The sequence below is a fragment of the Pogoniulus pusillus genome, chromosome 4 (assembly GCF_015220805.1).
Source record: "Pogoniulus pusillus isolate bPogPus1 chromosome 4, bPogPus1.pri, whole genome shotgun sequence".
Taxonomy (NCBI): Eukaryota; Metazoa; Chordata; class Aves; order Piciformes; family Lybiidae; genus Pogoniulus; species Pogoniulus pusillus.
The window spans coordinates 16,973,354-16,994,140 of record NC_087267.1 but is presented as its reverse complement, the minus strand read 5'-3'; the positions used below and the strand labels follow the sequence as shown (position 1 = coordinate 16,994,140).

General features: G+C 43.8%; 1 protein-coding gene across 9 annotated transcripts in view; it reads left to right on the top strand.

Annotated features, from left to right (window-relative positions):
• Positions 1-20,787, top strand: part of FAR2 (fatty acyl-CoA reductase 2) — a 152,785-nt gene that overhangs the window by 96,775 nt on the left and 35,223 nt on the right. For all 9 annotated transcript variants that reach the window (XM_064142266.1, XM_064142263.1, XM_064142262.1 and 6 more), the window contains 3 exons: positions 10,081-10,256; positions 13,452-13,631; positions 19,629-19,806. In XM_064142266.1, the coding sequence (XP_063998336.1) occupies positions 10,081-10,256; positions 13,452-13,631; positions 19,629-19,806 (534 nt within the window). The remainder of the gene's footprint in view (positions 1-10,080; positions 10,257-13,451; positions 13,632-19,628; positions 19,807-20,787) is intronic.

Genomic DNA, 20,787 nt, shown 5'->3' with positions numbered 1-20,787 from the left:
TGTCTCCTCACGCAGGTGGAATTTGCAGAGCACTGTGTATTTCTTCTTTCTGAAAGCACTGTGTGGGGTGAGAGGTGCATTTAGTAGTCAGTTGTGGTGCGTTTCGCTTGCTCCTTCAGCCAGGGTTTTCCACCAGTAGATTAAAGCATTAAAGTAATTTATAACCTCACAGGACTAGGGCCAAGGACACAGGCTCATTAATGGTAATCCCTGCTCAGACAGATGGGGAGACTTTTGTGTGCAAACAACTTTTTGTTGTTTGACCTAGCTGGAAACATTGCTTATTCTGGTGATAAATGAGCAAGTGATTTGTTACACTCAACCATAATTAGCCCAAGTTATCACCTTTCTGCCTTTTATCTACTGGGTAGCATAAAATTAATAGGTGCAATCTAGATCTACAAGCCAAGGACAGAGCATGCAGAAGGCACCAATTCCATTTCAGTTTAGATGAATTGTCCTATTGGTCTCCATTGGAAGTAGCATGAGCTAAAAATATACTTGCAGGGAAAAGTGACTTTTATATTAGTAGTTGTACAGTATTTGGGGTATTTTGTGAGTGAGATGAAGGCTGCATGTTGGTGTGAAAGTCACTGATCCTCTGATAAGAAAGTTTGAACATTAGGCCTTTGGCCGAAGCAGTTAGTAGCTGTGTCAGAGATGATAAATTGGGTTTACAATGGTTGATTCCCTTCAACAGTCTCTGTCAGATGCCAGAGTGAGCTAAAACTTGAGCTTGGCTTAGGGACACTTAATGTGGCTTTCCTGATCCTCTTTAAAATGCATGTGTGTTTCCTTCCATACTAAAATATCTGAATTTCTCTACTGTTGGCGGGGGGGGGGGGGGGGAAGGAAAATGGGTTTAAACTGGCAGAGGGGAGATTCAAACTAGATGATAGAAAAGGGTTCTTTCCAGTGAGGGTGTTGAGACACTGGAACAGGTTGCTCAGGGAGGTTGTGGATGCTCCCTCCCTAGAGGTGTTTAGGGCCAGGTTGGATGAGGCTTTGAGCGACCTATTCTAGTAGGAGGTGTCCTTGCCTATGGCAGGGGGTTGGAACTGGATGACCTTTGAGGCTCCTTCCAACCTAAACCATTCTATGAAAAGAAGGAAAAGAAGCAGCAAGATAAACTACTGTCTGACTACAAAGACGCATTCTTTTACTGCCTGAAAAAGGGAGAGTCTTACAGGATGCATGAAACATCATCTGGTTTGACTCTTACTTACCATCAGCCCTGTCAGAGCATTCTAGTCAGGTACAACTACGACGGAAGGGTAGGCAGAAAATTGTGGTGTGGCGTGGTGTGACTGAGCCATCTACAGCAACTCTCTGATCTTTGCACCAGGAACTAAACGACATCTGCTCCTGGGAGAAGTGTTACTATCACAATCTGATGTGGTGTGGCCCTCTGAACAACAGGTATCTTTATTTTGAAACAAGACCATGCCTCCTGCTTGATGAGGCCCAAGCTAGTCGAAAAGGCAGTACACGTGCCAGAGGCTGCTATGGACTTCAGGGGCCAAATGTGCCATTTCCTTCTATCACAATAATTTGATACAGTTCAGTGGCGTTGCTTGTATTGTGTTGGGTTTGAGTTTTTTCTTACCCGTGCCAGAAAGTGCATTTTAAGAATGTTTATTACGGGCAGAACCAGTTGGTCCAAGCAGTGTCAAAAGCGGTTTCAGATTCAGGACGAGGTTCACGTGTTGTAGAACATGCAAAGAAGCTGGATTTGGAGGGAAGGTGAGAGCCTTGAATGCAGCTGTCAGGCTTGCATATGGGCGTCTGCAACTGTTTCTGAAGGGTTTCCATGGATTCTTCTGAGAACTGACTGTTCTAAACAGATATTAATTACAGCTGGTCTCTGGTAAGAGCAGTCTTTGCAGAGCCACACTGCACTGTAAGTAGCTGGACACTGTTTGGACAGATGGTTCTATCTTCTTAAAGAAGTTTTAAATTCATAAGCTCCTTGGATGGAAATCAAGGATTACTTGTAACTCTCTACTTTGTTGCTTGCTTGGAATAGTGACACTATAGAAAATGAGTTTATAATGGTGTCAAGGGTTAGGGGTGAGCCAGCCACTAAGTGAGGGACAGATACTTCCAGAAGGGGGAGAAAAAGCAGAACAGATTTAAGAGCTGGAAAAGAAGACTAAAGCAGCTTTAATGAAAATAGTAATAAAATTAAATATATGCAAATATATACAAATCCAGTATCAGAACTCCTTCCTCCCTGATGGCAATGACATCACTGTCACCACTCATTCTGTGAGCAGGCTCTGGGGAAGTTGCAGACAAAAAGAAGAGTGTGGCAAGCAGGTTGAATGAGGCTCTCTTCTGTTCTGCTCTGCCCTGTTGAGGCCTCATCTGTGTCCATTCCTGGACTCCCCAGTTCAAAAAGCACAGGAAACTGCTTGAGAGGTTACAGCAAAGGGCTTTGAAAATGACTAGGTGACTAGGAGCATCTCTCTTACAAAGAAAAGCTGAGGCACTTGGTGCTTTTTAGTCTAGAAAAGACTGCAGGGGGTTATATATCAGTGCTTATAAATAAGAGTCAGAAGGCTGGGTCTGGTCTTAATTCAGTGGCGCTGAGTGACAGGAGCAGACTTGAACACAGGAAGTTCCATCTAAACATGAGGAAGAATTTCTTTACTTTAGAGCACTGGAACAGGCTACTCAGGGAGATGGTGGAGACTCCATCTCTGGAGTCATTCAAAACCTGCCTGGATGGGCTCCAAGTGTCACCATCCTCTTTCCCTGTGTTCTCCCTCTGTTTTAAATGCCAAGCATACCATCAAATGCTGATAGTGATATGTGAGTACCACACAGGGGCAGAGGAAATGTCTGTAATGAATGTAAAAGAGCTCCATATTCTGTCTGTGGCTTGTCCACCCACTCAGAGGATGGTACTGGGGACCACAGAAAGCTTTTCCATGTCTGTCAAGTCCTTAGTGCTCCTGCCTACAATGTCTGGCTCTGAAGGAGTTCCTTTTACCACTGCAGATTGACTTACATGTCACCCAAGTATTCTTGTTAGAAAACAGGAGGCTTTGTCAGCAGCCAGTTTTCAAGGAAATTGGCCATTTAAAACCACATGCTAAGTAGCTGGTTGTACATATTAGCCTTAGCTGACCTATATTGAAATTTACTGCCTGCCATCCCTTTGTTTCTGTAGTCTTTAAATAATCAGCTGTTTTGTTTGCTAGAAGTTGGGCATGGGCACTGTATTCCTACTATGTTAGTTCTACTCAGGGGAAAGCAATAGCTCTAAGTTGAAGCATGAGCCATTTGTTTCCCTTTAATGGGGAGCACTCTGCCTCCTGCTTTCTGATTAGCTGAATTATGTATTATTGGCCTTGAGAAGAGCCATACTCCAAAGCAGCTTTCTTTGGAAGAGGAAACGAGGCAGACTGTGCACAAAAGAGGGAGGTGGTGAATGACCCCTCCTCAAGGCCAATTTGGATGGGGCCTTGAGAAAGCTGGTCTAGTGGAGGGTGTCCCTGCCCATGACATGGTGGTTGGACCTAGATGATCTTTAAGGTCCCTTCCAACCCAAACCATTCTATGAATCTATGAAAAGAGAAGGGTCTATCCCCATTAGTGTTGCCTGAGCTGCATTCTCTTGCATTTCTTGGCTGAGCAGTGCTGTTGTGTACTGCTGGAAATGCGCTGGGCTCAGCACTCATTGCAGGCTCAGTGCTTCACCTCAAGAAGCTGCCCAGTTGCTTCTCCAGTTCGCTGCAATGGCGATTCTAAAAGTAGCTCTGTACCTTCCTTCCTTCGAAACTGTGTTGTGGAGAGCTCAAGTAGGACAAGTTCTTTCCTCTGAATAGAACTGCAGAGACCAGGTGCTTTTTTAAAGAGCTACTTTCATGAGTTTGGTACCTTCAGTCGTTTCAATTTTTGAGTGGCTGCTGGTAGTCATTTGTAATGCTGCCATTGAAATCACAGAGGGATGGAGATGTGCTCCAGGGCGTTCAGTTGTTTATCTTGATACAGTCTGTTCCCTAGCATTTATTCACAAATGCTCTGTCCATAAGAGGGATTTCAAACACCTCATTTTAGAAATGATGCTGTGCACCCAGTGAAAACCACCTTCTTTCAAGGAATTGTTGCCACCCTTGGCCTATGTCCTACTTAGAAGAAATTGTATTTCCTTTACAGAGGCAGTTCATGCTTATATTCTCCTGAATTATGCTAAGCAATTCCTTCCATTTCTTCACCTGAAAGCATGGAAGCTTTTTGCTTTAGTTCTGTTTCTCTTTTCTCAGTTGAACTCTCTCAGCTTTGATCTTCTCAGTAGTTTCTCATACACGAGATACATTTTGTGGCAATTCTCTGTTTTTTCTCCATTTTAAGTGATCTCATATGGCAGTGTCTTGAAATGTGCATGCTATAATCTAAGTTGCCATCTTTGGTTAATCCTTCCAGAGAAGAAGCCTTAACTCCCAGTGCCTAATAAATATGCTTGGCCCCACTGTGCACCAGGGAAGACAATTTTTTACTGGTCTTCCAAAAAAAGCAAACAGCTGGCAACATCTGGTGAAAATAGTGTAACTTGGATGCCTGAATTGGCTGTTGGGTTTGTATCACAAGAGGAAAAAAGGTTACCTCTTTAGGCTATGCTTAAACACTGGGTCGATCAGAAGGCATTTGGTCTTGATCTGGTGGAGGGAGGGCTGTGAGTGCTATCACCAAAGGAGTTACAGTGGGTTACAGACTGCTGTTAATGTGATCAAGAGCAGCAGTTTGCCTTCCCCACAGCATGCATTGCTGGGATGTGTTTATTCAACGCTCTGGAAGATGAACCCTCCACACCAGGGAGGAGCACAGGAAATAGTGTTAGGTTAACTTGCCAAGCAAATAGGACTCCTGCTTTCTCTCCTCCTTGTGTAGCCCACAGCTTAGGCACTCTACTTTTCAGTAGTTTCCATTTGGTTCACTGAAAATGTGTCCTGAGGAAGAAGCAAAGCCTTTGACATTTTACATTGTTCAATGGCTTCTTTATTTTTCAGCCTTGGAGTTCCATAAATGTGCAATTTACCCTTTCTTTGAGTTTTTGTGTATCTTTGTGGTATGGGGGAAAATGACTAGTTAAAGATTGATGGGCAGAACTCTTTCTGAACTGTGACATGTTTTAAGGCAAGAGCAGAGAACACAGGAAGTTACACATGTCCTTTGGGATGTGAGGTCAAAGCTTTAAGTACATAGGAATAGGGAAAGAGATGCCTGTCATATACACTCAAAAATACTGCTGGGAGAAATTCTAGATCACAGTATCACAGTATCACCAAAGTTGGAAGAGACCTCACAGATCATCAGGTCAAACCCTTTACCACAGAGCTCAAGGCTAGACCATGGCACCAAGTGCCACGTCCAATCTTGCCTTGAACATCTCCAGGGACAGCGACTCCACCACCTCCCCGGGCAGCCCATTCCAGTGTCCAATGACTCTCTCAGGGAAGAACTTTCTCCTCACCTCAAGCCTAAATTTCCCCTGGTGTAGCTTGAGGCTGTGTCCTCTTGTTCTGGTGCTGGCCACCTGAGAGAAGAGAGCAACCTCCTTCCAGCTACAACCACCCCTCAAGTAGTTGTAGACAGCAATAAGGTCACCCCTGAGCCTCCTCTTCTCCAGGCTAAACAATCCCAGCTCCCTCAGCCTCTCCTCGTAGGGCTGTGCTCAAGGCCTCTCACCAGCCTCGTCGCCCTTCTGTGGACACACTCAAGCATCTCAATGTCCTTCCTAAACTGGGGGGCCCAGAACTGAACGCAGTACTCAAGGTGTAGTCTAACCAGTGCAGAGTGCAGGGGCAGAATGACCTCCCTGCTCCTGCTGACCACACCATTCCTGATGCAGGCCAGGATGCCAGTGGCTCTCTTGGCCACCTGGGCACACTGCTGGCTCATGTTGAGGCAGGTATCAATCAGCACCCCCAGATCCCTCTCTGTCTGGCTGCTCTCCAGCCACTCCGACCCCAGCCTGTATCTCTGCATGGGGTTGTTGTAGCCAAAGTGCAGCACCCTGCACTTGGAGCTATTGAACCCCATCCCATTGGACTCTGCCCATCTGTCCAGGCGATCAAGGTCCTGCTGCAGAGCCGTTCTGCCCTCCAACCCAGCCACTTCTGCCCCCAGCTTGGTGTTCTGTTTCAAAGTGCTTGACAATTTAAATCACCGAGAGCAGAGTATTATTGCTGTAAATGGGAAGTGTCTGATCATAAAGTGAGAACAATTCAGCAAATTTCTCACCTCTGTCGAGGGGCAGCACAAGCTGTACAGAAACCACAGGCTCTTTGAGGTTCAAAATGAGAGCAGCAGCAATTTGGTTCACTTCCTCTCTTTTGGTCAAGGCAACACTGTTGCCCCTGGGATGCATTGCTCAAAAAGATATCAGGATACTTTATTACTGGTTTGCTTCTGTTTAGTATTAGCTAGCTTGAAATCAAGTATCTTTTCTTCACTCTAATTTTGTGACAATTCACTTTTACTTCTGGACAGTGTTTTCATGCAGCACAGCACATCAGCCCACTTTTGTCCATCCAGTATATTCTGTACTGGCAGATGGCCTCTAAAATTAAAAGAGAGAACAATCCTCAGCCCTCAGGCAGTTGTTGGGTTTTTTTTGTATATGCTCTGGGTGGGTTAGTCAGAACTTAGAGATGCAGTTACTGTTTACCTGCAGACTAAGCATCATCTCTACGTTAAGCATTCCTTGAACTATAGGAAGCTGTATAGAGTAAGCTGTATCTCTTCTGTCTACATCTTCCACTTTCCTGTGAAACACTGACAAGTCTGGAATCTTCAGGTTCCCCAGAAGACAGCAGACTTTGATTAAGCAGCTGGTCCTGTTATCTGATTTCGTGGTGACAATGAACTGAATGTTCTTGTGCTCCAGGAGCTTTCCAAAGCAGTATGCTGATTTGTGAGCTTGCATTTATAAATTGCCTTTACCCTTCAGAGAAATGCAGTGAATCATTGGGGTGAGTGAAAAACTAAAGCTGTTGAGTGGCATGTGGTGGTAGGCAATACCTAGCAGTAGGCAGGGAAACTAAAGGGGGTATTGTCTGCAGTAGGAGTGTCAGAAGGAGAAAGTGTGTTGGCAAAATATAACTTTCCAAGTTAGACCAAGGTGGGCACTGCAGAAATACTACTCTTCTTTTTATATGCCCTGACTGAAATGGAGAAAGGGCTGATTCATTCTTTCTCTGCATCGTTTATGCTGAAGTAAAGCAAATACAAAGGAGCTCTCGTTGGGTAGAGCTTTACACTCTCTTTGCAATAGAACAAATAAATGCAGAATTGTTCCTAGAATTCTTACATGGGTTCTCTGAGAAAATTTTCCGTCCTGTGTCTGACCAGAGTTTGCTTGGGTACAGTCTCTCATGAAATGATGTTTATTTGGACAGCCAATCTACCATCCTCTTATTAGGAGACCAGTTTTACAGTGCTCCTAGGACCTGCTTCCAATGATCAGTCATTAGGAATTGAGTCCACCCATTTCTCACAAACATCGTTGTCCACAATTAGCTTTCTCTGTCTAGAAACTCTGTCTAGAAATCTATGCTCTCATCTAGAGAACATTGCTGACTACTTCTGTAGTGAGGTGCAACTGAGAGAAATTGACATTATCATACCCTCATTTCTGTTAACTTGCTCACCTTTAAGGTTCATGAAGGATTGTGCTAGTTTGAAGCAGGCTAGAATGTTTTGGTGAGAAGAACTAGATTACAGGCTATAAAAAGAAAACAGTGGTGATGTCTACTTTGCTCACAGCCTTGCTGAGAAGTATAGGAACAAGAAATAAAAACATTAGATAACACTCTTGCCATTGCTCTTTCTGGGGCTGCTGGCTGAGCTGCATCTCTCTAACCTCACCCTCCATTTTGGGCTAACCCACTTTGCTTCCTAAACCTCTGCCCGAACCTCTATTCTTCCTTGGGACTGGGGTAAGGTTGAGAGGGGTAGGGGGAAGGTGAAGGGGTGGTTGGGAGCCCCTCCTGGGGACTCAGTTTCTGGGAGGGGAGTTGTGTTTCTGTATTACCTTTTACCTTGTATATTTCTGCATAACACTGTATATACTGTAAATATCTGCTTGTATATTGTGCTAGCTGTAAATATAAGCTTCATTCATATTTCCAGAGCCAGCTGAGTCTAGTCTGAGTGATTTCTAAAGTGTGGGGGGGATGGGAACACCCAAACCACCACAAGGATGTGCAACTGTGTGTCAAAGGAAAACACAGGAAGTCAGGTACAGTGGTGACAGAGTGGGGAGGGCTAAGGATTTCCTTACCATTTCATGCCCAAGAACATTGAGGTTTATCTAGCTTTGGCCGTCAGATAAGCAGAAGGATGGTGATCCCTTAGTTAAACAATAAAATGCTGTTAGCATTGATTTAACCTTCTTTTAGTCTGTTTAATGTATGTCACACGATTTCCGCTCTTACATCAACGTTGGGCAAATCAAAGACAGAACAATCTCTAGGAAAACAAGAGGCCATGATGGTAAAGAGATTTGCAAACTTGGTGTTGCTGGTGAGTAAGCTACAGCGTAGAGGAAACACCCAAGAAAAATATTGCTACTGAGAAACTAGCTGGGCCGTCCTCCAGCTCCAGGGCAAGCTCAGCTACTCCCTGTCTTGCCTGATAGTGCTTATCTAGACAGTTCTTAAATGTTTCCAAAGACAGTGGCCCCCAGCAACCCTCAGCAGTCTTTCCTGGTCCTTAGTTGTTCCCGCTGGTAATCTGGTTACCGTTGAGGTGTTGTTATCCTTTGAGATTATACCTCTGCAGATCCCAGCCTCTCACTTAGATTTGTACTTTCTACCCTTCTTGTGGTCTCTCTGCCCCAAAATGAGGGGAACCTTTTTGAATTCAACTGTTACTACTATTATGGGTGAAGTTGCTCAAATACTGAAGTGGTGGCCAGCAAAACCAAGCCTTTGGAACAGATGCTTCTGAAACTTAAGACGATGTTTTTCAACCCTCCAGCAACCTCACACAGTGTTTTGAAATCCAGGCTTCGTATTCTTTGTCTGTGACATGTACCAAATGAAAGCTCTGCAAGCAGAACCCACAGCAGCTGTCCGCTTTCAGGGCACAAGCAGAACTGCACCCACACCTCCTGTGCTGTGACCAGTGACATGGAGCTAGTTGTTGGTCAAAAATGGGAACTGAGGGAACTGCTGTTTTCATGTAGGCACTTTTCAGGTGGTTTGTGCACAACTGTCATGCTGTGGAGAGGGTACCTGCAATCGCAGGGAAAGCAGGGTAACAGGTGCTGACTTTGGACAAGTCCTCAGACAGAACAATATATGAAAATGTAGGTACCTTCTTAGAGGACAGATGCACAGTCTTGTCATTCTGCAGAAGGCTAGGGAGAAACCACGTGTTGGAAAGAGCTATAGATCATACCAATAAAAAGCAAGGGCTGGAAGACATCTGGAGAGGCCAGCTAGCTGCACACTTGTCAGGCAGAATTGCTGTTGGCAGTCAACAGCTTAAGCTGTATGGGTTACTGAGATTCCTCACCTTTCCACCTCTGAGGCAGTTCCTCGCAGAACTCATCTAACATGAACAAAGTGACAGTGGGCAAGGAGCAGCAAATGAAGAGGAGGAACCAGAATGTGCCTAGTTCCCCTCCTCTTCTCAAGTCCTTGGTAGAACCATCAAGAAAATTGCTAGGTCTAACGCTTCCCAGGCTTTCCCAATCTCTGCTCAGCCATCTCCCTTGTTAGTTCCTTACAGGCAGCCTTTGAGGTCAAATAACAAGTGATTGCAAGAGATATGAAGATAAAGGAATTTCAGTGGCTGTCCCGTGAAATAAGGTGCATAGAAGATTCATTTATCTCTTCAGGACAATGCATTAACTCCTATAGTTTTCTGTTTCTCCTGTGAAATCTTCCTAAGGGACAAAACAAGTGAATGAGCTGTTTCATCATCTCACCCATGTTCTGCCTCCGAAGGAACCAGGCATGCTCTTTCGTGCCGCTTTCATTCACAGATGCAATCAGACTGGCTTCTATTCAAAGCAATCTCTGTAGCCTAATTCTGTATCTGATCTCTCTCTCTTTGTGCTTCAAGGTCTTTGACAGGGTCCGAGAAGACTGCCCTAATTTCCATGAGAAGATTAAGCCTATTAATGCTGAACTCACTCAGCCCAAGCTGGCCATCAGTGCTGAAGATGAGGAGGAGCTTCTGACCCGGGTCAATATTGTCTTCCACTGTGCAGCAACAGTTCGCTTTGATGAACCCCTGAAGTATGTCCTGCTTTCTGCTTTCTGTGTGTGCCCAAGCATGATTCAGAGTGCACAGCAGCCCGTAACACTCCACTCAGTGCACCTCTTGTCTGGCTGTGGTAATAGTGCTCCACTTAACGTTTTCATGCTACACGCAGTTCCATGCGGGATGTGCAGTGTAAATGCTCTGAAAACGTCATGTGCATGTATGCACATCAGAAGTGAAGCATCTTGGAGGATGTCCATAGGAACAGAAGGAACTACTACAAGCTTTGGTTGTAAAATAGTAGTTAAGTGTGACCTAAAATTGGGGAAGGGAAAAACACAGTTTAGGTCAAGAGGGAGATGTTTTGGCAGAATTAGCTGGAGACGGCTTGGAGTGAAACCATGTTGTGCCTGTCTCCCAAGCTAGTGTTAATGGCCTTTCTTTGTCACTGGGTAACTGAAAAGAGAAATTAGATGTTGTTTAAGAAAATATTCTATCACAAGCTTTAAAATACCCACCACTTGTTGTGAGTAACTGTTGATAAGTGCTTGGTTTCTCAGGGAGCTCCCTTGGGAGTGCCTGTCCAGGCAGGCTTTCCATTAAGAAAGAAGAGCAGGAATAAGATGATATGTGTAAATGCTTCTATGCAAACTGTAACATCAACAAGCCCAGATGGATAGTCTGGATTACCAGATCTTCAAAGTGTTTTGAAAAGCACTAAAACTCTCAGAGTAGCCAACATAATTATTAACACCAGTCTTCATTTGCCTATCCATAGGCTAACGAGACAACCACTCACCATAAATAATTGGAGGTTGCAACAACTAATTAAAGAACCCACAAGAAAGGAAGGAGCTCTTGATTTAAACTTAAAGCATGTGTATGAACCTTGCTCAAGATTCAAGTAGTAAGGCACTGCACTGAATTAATAGCCATAGTTGCTTTAAAATCAATACATGAATGAATGTGCCATAAAAAAAACAGCTCCCAATGGCATGTAACATCAAAGGGAAATGGAAGATTTTAATAAGGAGGAGAGCTAGAGAGAAGTGAGAAGAAAAAGTTTAAATGGTCACCTGCTTGCAGGCAGTGCAGAAGCTATTCAAAGAGTGATTGCATGTGATCTGTCAAAAATACCCCTAACAGAATAGTGGAGATCCAGTGTGATTAAATAACAAAAGTACAAGGAGTTGTTAAAATGAAAATATTAATAATAAAAATATATATTCATAGAATCATAGAATCCACCAGGCTGGAAGAGACCTCCAAGATCATCCAGTCCAACCTAGCACCCAGCCCTAGCCAGTCAACCAGACCATGGCACTAAGTGCCTCATCCAGTCTTTGCTTGAACACCTCCAGGGACGGTGCCTCCACCACCTCCCTGGGCAGCCCATTCCAATGCCAATCACTCTCTTTGGCAAGAACTTCCTCCTAACATCCAGCCTATACCTGCCCTGGCACAACTTGAGACTGTGTCCCCTTGTTCTATTGCTGGTTGCCTGGGAGAAGAGGCCACCCCCCACCTGGCTACAGCCTCCCTTCAGGTAGTTGTAGACAGCAATGAGGTCACCCCTGAGCCTCCTCTTCTCCAGGCTAAACAACCCCAGCTCCCTCAGCCTCTCCTCATAGGATTTGTGTTCCAGACCCTTCACCAGCTTTGTTGCCCTTCTCTGGGCATGCTCCAGCACCTCAACATCTCTCTTGAATTGAGGGGCCCAGAACTGAACACAGTACTCAAGGTGTGGCCTGACCAGTGCTGAGTACAGGGGAAGAATAACCTCCCTTGTCCTACTGGCCACATATCATATGGGCAAACCTTTTAGTTTAATGTGATGATAAACCTTCAGTTAAATGTGATGAGAATTATGAATTTTGAGCAGCAACTTGATAATGATGCAGTTAAAAAAATTATTTAAACCCAGCAGAATTACAAAGAGTGCAACAGAATATGTGGAGTTGATAGGTAAGGGAGATGCAGTTTTTGAGATGCTAGTAAAGCAGCAGCAGAGACATTGAATTAATTACTGGCATCAACATGCAAATCGTTCAGGGAATTCTCTAGGCAGAACTCTTGAGGGCAGAAATCTGAGAAATTGTGTTATACTTAAATATTAGTAGATGCAGTTTTAATATAAACAGGAAAAAAGCAGAATGAGACAAATCACCAAATTTAGATGATATTCCCCTAGAAAGCACAAGGAGCTCTGAATGTCTCAACAGAAATCCATGCTGAGTCCTACTCTGAGCACAGTTCTGTTCATCCCCTCTCTGAAAGGTTACAATCAAATAGAAATGTGGACAGAGGAGTAACTTTCATATGAAGGGTAGCATAAGCATAAGCATGAATCCTGCTAGGAAGGAAATACCTAGAAAATGCTGTTCTTTGAAAGTAGCATGCTGAAAGAACTCTTTCTGGCTTTAGACACTGTGATCCAAACTTTCTCAGCTTCTGTTTTTTCATTCATCTGACTTAACAACTTCTCTTTGATGTTAGTGTAATTGATTTCTTTAGCATACATTGCATTTTGTAGCATTTTCATAATCTTGTATGGGTTGTTGAAGCTTCTGCTTCTGGGATGAACAGATTACCTGTTCCTTAGCCTTTTCCATTGTGGGCAAGAAAGTGTCTTTCATCCAATTCAGTGCATGCAATGAAGTTGAATGTTGGTTCGCTGAGGTCCATTGCAAGTAGTCCCTTGGGCAACTTCTAGCTGTGCTAGATGCTTCAAGATCAACCTTGGCAACCAGGACTCTTTTTCACTCCTTAGGAATTCAAGCTGTTACCTCTAATTGTGTCTTTTTTCAGTATAAATCTGCTTCTCTGGGCCCAAGGACCCTTTGCAGTTTACTGGAAGTGTGTTTAGCTGGTTTAGCAGGGGCCCCTTGAGGAGAAAGCTGAATGGGTACTGTAGGAACCATAATGTCTCAGTGCACTGGAAATGTTTGTTCCAGGCTAAGGTGGAAAGTACATGCAATGTAGAGACATCAGTGCAGTGTTACCTCTGATTAAAAGTATCTGGGAGGCATGCTGTGCCCGGAACAGGGAATGCAACAGCATTGCTCTGACAGCTGCCTTAGCCCTTGCATTCCAGCGAAGCTTCCTGCTCTGCTGTGACCCCCTCTTCTTCCCTCACTTGCCTTTTCACGAATTGGGGTTTGGATAGTGCCCAGCCCCAGTGCATTCTTCCCAGTGACATGCGCTTTGTTTCTTTGCCCTGTCCTCCTCAGACATGCCCTGCAGCTGAACGCGATGGGCACGCAGCGGCTCCTGGAGCTGGCGCGGCAGATGCAGAACCTCGAGGCCTTCATCCACATCTCCACTGCCTATGCAAACTGCGTCCGGAAGTGCATAGACGAAGTCATCTACCCACCCCCAGCCGAGCCCAAGAAGCTCTTCGATTTAGTAGAGTGAGTAGGAGCCGCAGCGCCTCTCCTGGCATCTGTTTCACTCTGCTCTGCAGAAGACCTCTGAGCACTCACACAGCCTGGCCTGTGGGATTTCTGCTTGCAGTTGCTGTGATTATTGTGTGGCCTTTTCTGTATGCCCATGCCAGCAGGAAGTGCTTGCTGTAGTAAAAGTGAGACAAGGGAAGAGAGAGCTTTCTTTCAGGGTTGTTTTGAGGGGCAATTTCCACAGAGTGCCACCCAGTGACTCATCTTTACTGGTTTTTCTCTTGAAACTGGCTTTACTGAGGTCTTTTGAAAGCAGTAGAAATAGAGACTCTGTTTTGGAGGCTTTTTATCTGCAGAGCTACTGAAGTCATGCTTTGTAGTCATTTGGTGGAGCTTAACAATACTTTTCTAAATGCAGCAGTGTTAGAAAACAGCATAAGTGATACTTAATAACCCTGTGATTTCAGCTACCTCTGTGTTTTTCCACACAGGGTTTTAGAAAAGGCTGTGATTTCCTGAGAGCCCAGCACTGAACAAATTCTGTACAAGTGCATTTGCTCTCAGGAACAGGGCCATGATGACTATTCCTGTAAGCTCTTTTGCTACCTTAGTAAGAAATGAAGTTTTTCATACACCTCATATTAATTTCTTTATCTCTTCAGCTTCCCATCATTGCTTCCACTTATTTCAACAATCCTGTGGTGTTGAAGTGGAATTGTATGGGGGTGAGTCTGAAACAGGCTTTTAGAAAGACTTCAGTGTGATGCATCCAGGACTTTGAAGAGAAAACCAAGGAAGTTTAACTAAATTTACTGAAAGGAAGAATAGCTAGAGAGAGAATAACAAAATCTGCTGATGGTGGAATCACAGAATGGTTTAGGTTGGAAGGGACATCAAAGATGATCTAGTTCCAATCCCCTGCCATAGGCAGGGACACCTCCCACTAGAATTTGTCATCCAAGGCCCCATCCAACCTGACTTTGAACACCTGCAGGGAGGGAGCATTCACAACCTCCCTGGGCATCCTGTTTCAGTGTCTCACCACCTCACTGTAAAGAACTTCTTCCTAACATCTAGTTTAAATCTCCCCTTTGCCAGTTTAAACCTCGTTCTATTATTGCAAGACCTTGTAAACAGTCCCTCTCCAGTCTTCAGATACTGGAAGCCTAAAGAGCTAGGACCACTCCAGCACTGACACTTGTATTAAGGGAACTTGTTTTGCTGTTATTTGTTAAGATTTAACAAACATGCAGGATTTCTTTTGCTTACAGAACTGGATGCTTCTAAGCTGCAGTACTAGGTGCAAGTTATTAAAATCAGACCTGTAATCTGTATTTGGGACATGGTTTCATAGCCATGATGGTCTTATGTTGATAGTGGGACTCAATGATATTACCTTTTTTTTCCAAACTAAACAATTCTATGACAACTTCCTCTTAGAAGAATCCTCTCACAGCTGTAACTTTGCTCTAATTTCTTTTCTGGTGGCATTACACTTGTGTAATACAAGTAAATAATCTGTGAACTAATAACTTGGATAATCAGAATGAAATATTTCTTTCTGTGATTGAGGGTAATAAGGGATGGGATGAATTCATGTCCAGCAGGAGAAGCACTGAGATCTTATATAAAAAAACATATGTGCAACCCCCCTGATAATTTCCTGAAGCAGTATTCTAGAAAATTCATTACAGATCAGTGTTTTCTTTTTGTAATTTCTCCTTTGGCCCATATCCTTGGACATGTTTACTTCCAGTTAGAAGCCACCTATCAGTTATGATGTATTCAGCAAGTGGAGCTTCATACAAACATGAGAAATGCCTTTGTTCTCTAGAGGAGTGGGCTGCCTGACCTGATAGTGTTCCCTCAACAGTGGCACAGGGAGATGCTGCTGAGGGTTACCTAAACAAGCCTGGGTAATTCTGTAGTCCGTTCCACTTGCAGCCTCCCAGAAACCAGAGCTGTAGCATGAGAGATTCTATTATTTTTGACTCAGTTTTGAATGCAGTAATTTGTTTAATGTCTTTTTGAATTTTCTGCTGCTCTAATGGTTTTGTTCACGCTCATAGTTCATTTCCTCTCCAGTAGCTGCAGCATTGCCCTGCAGTATTGACCCTATTCACTACCTCTGCAGTTCTGTAAGTCTGTACTGCATTCATTCTGCACCTTCTTGGCCGTAGCCCTAGAGTTCCAGTGCTTTTACTGGTTCCTCATACGTTAACTGATCTGTCTCCTTGATAATTTCTTCACCTTTCCTCTCTGTCTTTTTTAACTCCATTGCCTCCCTGAGGTTCAGGAGCCAAACAGAGCTGCATGCAGCACTCAAAATGTGGTCACTCCATTTTTTTTTTTAATTTTAAATAGCTTCAAAATGACACCACTGATCTTGTTCTCAGTACCTGATGATGTCTAACATTTCACTGACTTCTTTGCCTGCTGCTGCTGCTGCTGCTCCTCATTGACCATGTGATAGATTTCTTGACCAAGATGGAGTTTCTTGGTTTTTACTAGATTTTTCATTTTGTTTTACTGCTTTTCCTATGTCTCATACTCCAGAAATCTACCCTCTTTCAGTACTTTTAGTGAGACAGAAAACAGAGCATGCCCTCAGCTAGGATGGCATCTGTTTCTTTATAGTGTTTCAGATAGCACTATAACTGCTCACAGCAAAGACAGCTGTTGCCTTCAAAGGCATTGAAATCAGGTGAGTCTTGTTGGAAGTGAGACTCCAGGGTCACTGTTTTGGAAGGTGTTGTGCAAATCAAAGGCAGTATATGAAAGAGACGCATGGAGCTGCAGAGTATGTGAAGGAGTGGGATGGAGAAAGTCCCTAGGATGGCATGAGGTGGCAAAATAGAATAAAGAAAACTCTGAGGTTGTCAAGGATAGTTACTTGGAGGAAGAGAGAGAAGACAAAGCATGATTGGAAGATGAGAGCAATGCACCTTTTATTATATATCATCTAAGTAAAAGACATAATATATGGCTATCTGGGTACAAAAGGTTTCAGAGAAGGGAGATTAACAGATACAGAATGTTACTTTCAAAAAGGTTTGTGGGGAGCAGACAAGGAGATATAAAGTCCCTTCAAAAAATGGGAAGGAAATACAGGTCATGTTTTGGTTCAGCCAGGTGTGAGAGCTTCCCTTCACAAGCAGTCCTTGTCTTAAAATGCTTTTCTGAAGTGCACTAAGAAGCATGATCACACAACTGGGAACAAAATCAAATCCATTTAATGATGCTTTTGGCCACACACTTGATATATGCTTACGATTCTTTATTTAGCTGAAATCCCAATTAGGACTCCCAGCTGTTTCCTTTTTTCAGTCCTTATCCTCCTGTTACATCCCTGCTTTCCAGTGTTTTGATATTTAACCTGCAAGTAAAGCCTTAAGCTTAATCTGTGTCAACCAAAAGTCACACTTGTAAGTGCTGCCAGGCCAATAAAGGAAACATGTAATCTGCCACATCAAGCAAGGTTTGCTTTAATCTGAAGCTGAGGGAAATCAGCTTTGAAGGGTATGCTGAGGTAAGGAACGCAGTGCACAATGAAGTGGTGGGCTGAAGGAGAGCAGTTTCTGTGCTTGCAGAAAATGTGGGTCCGTCACCACTCTCAAGGAAGAGTTTCTTATTACTGCAAAGTGCCTAATGCAGACAGCTCTGTTTTGCTGTGGCAGGGTAATTTGCTGCATCTGTGTGGTGAGAGGTTACTTAATTGTTTCATCTGAGGCAATCACAGCACTGAGAGAAAGCAGAAGCTTTGTGATTTAGCATTTCAAAATCTTCAAAGTAGGTCACAGAAGAGTAAGAACACTTCAGTTTACTGAATGCCAGCTCAGTGCTCCTCTGATGGTAATGCTGGTAGAGCAGATGACCCGGTAGGATGATATCCTAGAGACAGTCCTCTAGGTGACCACTTAAAAGTGATGCAGGAGCCTGTCTGGAAAGATGGCAACAAAAGGAAATTTCTTCACTTTGTATTTCTGCACCTGTCTTTGCTTCATGAGAATGCTAAATTGTAAAGTCCTTATCTAAAAAGAAAAAGAAGAAGGGAAAGCAACCCTTGTATGCAGCTTAACCTGAGTGCCCGAATGACCCTGGTCTGCCTCCAGGCTCCGCAGAAGTAGACATCTCTTCTAGTAGGCTGGCGATGAGTTCTCGACAGATGCAAACAGTGGCAGTTTAGCTGAGGCTCTGAGGTGTTTGGGTTCAGTCACTGCCTAAAAAAGCTTTGTAAATTAAGTCAATATTGTGCACTACTTAGAGCCACTGCATAGCTCAGCTTCATATCTTATGTGTAAACAGTTTTCCTGCCTTGTTTATGAAGCATGGAACTGGGTTTGCAGATGGAACTATTTGCGCTTCTATAGAGGGTTTTGTGTGGAAAGAAATAATTTCTATATACTTGTCCTGGGTTAAGTTGAATCTTTGCTGCTGCTATTCCTAAGCATCCTGCCTCATGCCAGCTTCAAAATGAAAGTGAATGCAGTGAAGTGTTATGGGGCCTGACTTTCAGCTTGTAATGTGGGAGAGGCTTCCTGGCCTGGCTGCAGCGTTTGGGTTCCGAGTTTTCTGTGCTGGCGATTTTCCACAGGGATAGCAGTGAGAGGAGTGGGAGTGGGGTAGCTGCTGATGTTCTTTTATGCTGGGTTTTTTTTCTGCATTCTGCTGCACTTTTTCTGTAGGTAAGCTAAACTAAAGTAGTTGTGCTCATTTATAGTAAACTCTTAACCTCACTCTCAACCCAGAGGTCGTTTTGTGTGTTGCTTTTCCCTCGTATCTGTGTTGGGGGAAACTGATGAGTTAACTCGTTGCTTAAAACCTGTCAGATTCTTTTTAGCATGTTCCAAAACTGAAAAATTCACTAGATTCATCCATCCCCTGCAGACTCTTTGACAGTTTCATTGAATCAGTGTTTTCTCATGCAAGAGTTTTGTGTTATATTTCCATCTGTGTCTAATGAGAGCGGTGTGCCACCTGAGCCATCAGATGTTTGCATGTGTAAGCTGATATGATCAAGCCATTTTCCAGGTGTGACAGCCTCCACCTCTCCCCTTGACCTCCACCTGTTTCTGAAGTTCAAGATAAAGAGGGGTGAAGGTAGGTGAAGATGCTGTGCCCCTGGAAGAGCACACCCATTCAGTCTGAACTAGAAGACTTAATTGCAAATTGGATTATGTGAGTTAATCTTTGATTCCGTGGTGTGCCACCAGACTGCTGAAAGCCTGTTGGGGATTGGCAGCAGTGTGCAAGGGCTCTGGAAGTACAGCCAGTTCCTGTCCTTTAGACCCAAATGCTGGCAGAACCAGTGAAGTCTTGATGGACTGCCAGGGAAGAGTCTTTGAACTTTAATCCTTTGCTGCAAAACCACAGTGGTGAGGACTACTTTGTAGAAGGTACATGCACACCTACTTCTGGATGTATTAGCTACCTGAATACCTTTAAAGAACAGCAAACAAACAAAACACCAAACTTGTTGGATGTTTTTTGGTTGGTGTGTCGGTTTTTTAAGCAGCTAGCACTGATAGTTTCCTAGTTTCTTATATGAAGAAGCCCATGTGAAACAAGTAAGAAGGAGTGTCTAACACTGCTAGTAGTGCTGCTGGAACAATATCCCTGTAGTACCTTGTTCTAGCTTTCGAGACCTTTGTGACGCTACTCCACTCAATAGCTCAAGGTTACCAAAAGTCTCCTGAAGTACATAGGGACTGTGTTGTCTACAAGTGAGCACTGCCTGGTGAAAGTGCTAAGTTGGAAAGCTCCATCAATCTGTGGGCTGTGGCTATATTTTTATTGCAGATTTCAGTAAATCATAAAGCACACAAAACTGCTCTAAAATGACGTCGTCTACATACCTGAAATTGAGCTGGACATCATATCATGAAGCTCACCAGGGTTATTCTGCACCTCAAAGGAAAAAGTGCCCTTTCACCCATAGAGCTGTTCTAAATCCAAACTAGTTTCCTATTGCATGGTTTTAAAGGCTAATGATATTCTCCTTGTTTCCTGTAGGTGGTTGGATGAATCTATCATTCAAGACATCACACCCAAGCTACTCGGGGCCTGGCCCAACACTTACACCTACACCAAAGCCTTGTCAGAATACCTGATTCAGCAAGAGAGAGGGAACTTGAACATTGCTATCATCAGGCCATCCATCGTGGGAGCAAGCTGGCATGAGCCTTTCCCTGTAAGCATGAACACATAGCAGTTCCTTACCAAGAGCCCTTTGATACAGATGGAGTACTGTCAGGAAGCTGTCCCTCCTGATACTTGTAGTAGTATCCACACGAAAAACAGGCACTGCAGTTCACAGGGAAGCACATGGAAGAGGTGGAGGACCTGTGCTGGTCTTTTTCAGCATCGTTAGGAAAGAGTCACATCCCAAGTGAAAAGAACTCACTTAGGGAATAATAGCAAGAGCTGGGATAGTAATGGTGCAAAATGCTGGGCTTTCAGCTGGCAGTCTTATACACAGAGCAGTTTGAGTACTAAATGGAGAAATATGAGATCTGAGGGTTGCAATCATGCATTGATGCATTGTGTTTTGATGCTTCCTATGTACTAGTCAAGCTATTAATGAAGTCCTGATGAGCACCCTACACCTCACATGGTCCTTGCAAGTGTTCAGTCATGTCAGGTATCTCTGTCTTATGTTGGTAAACACTGAAATGTCTGGTTTCAAACTCATATGGGCCTGTTGCAGATGCAAGTGTCAATCACAGTTATTAAATGCATCTGTACTTTTGGACTGGAACAATTTGCTAGGTTAAATATAGCAGTAGGAATAATATATCCCAATGTTGCAGCCAGATTGGAAAGGCAACATAAAGTCACCTTTGGCTTTCATGCTACTTGAAGAATGCCAGTGGTGGCTGAGATACAGCCAAGGCTCTAGCCCAAGCTCCGCATCCTGGAAAGAGAGACCAAACTGTTGGGTGTCATAACTTGTTTCAGATCAAACAGCCTATCACTGCTTTTAACCCCAGCTCCTACTGGCAGCAGTTTGCTTGACTTAAAGTAGGATGGGATACAGAAGTGGAGTGGTTTGGAATTTTTGTTCTTCCTCACCTTAGAAATTAGCTGTAATGATCAAAACAGTCTTAGTGACATCTGTGTGTTGTATGCCAGAGGATGCACAACATGCTGGCTGTTTTCAGTAAGTGCGACA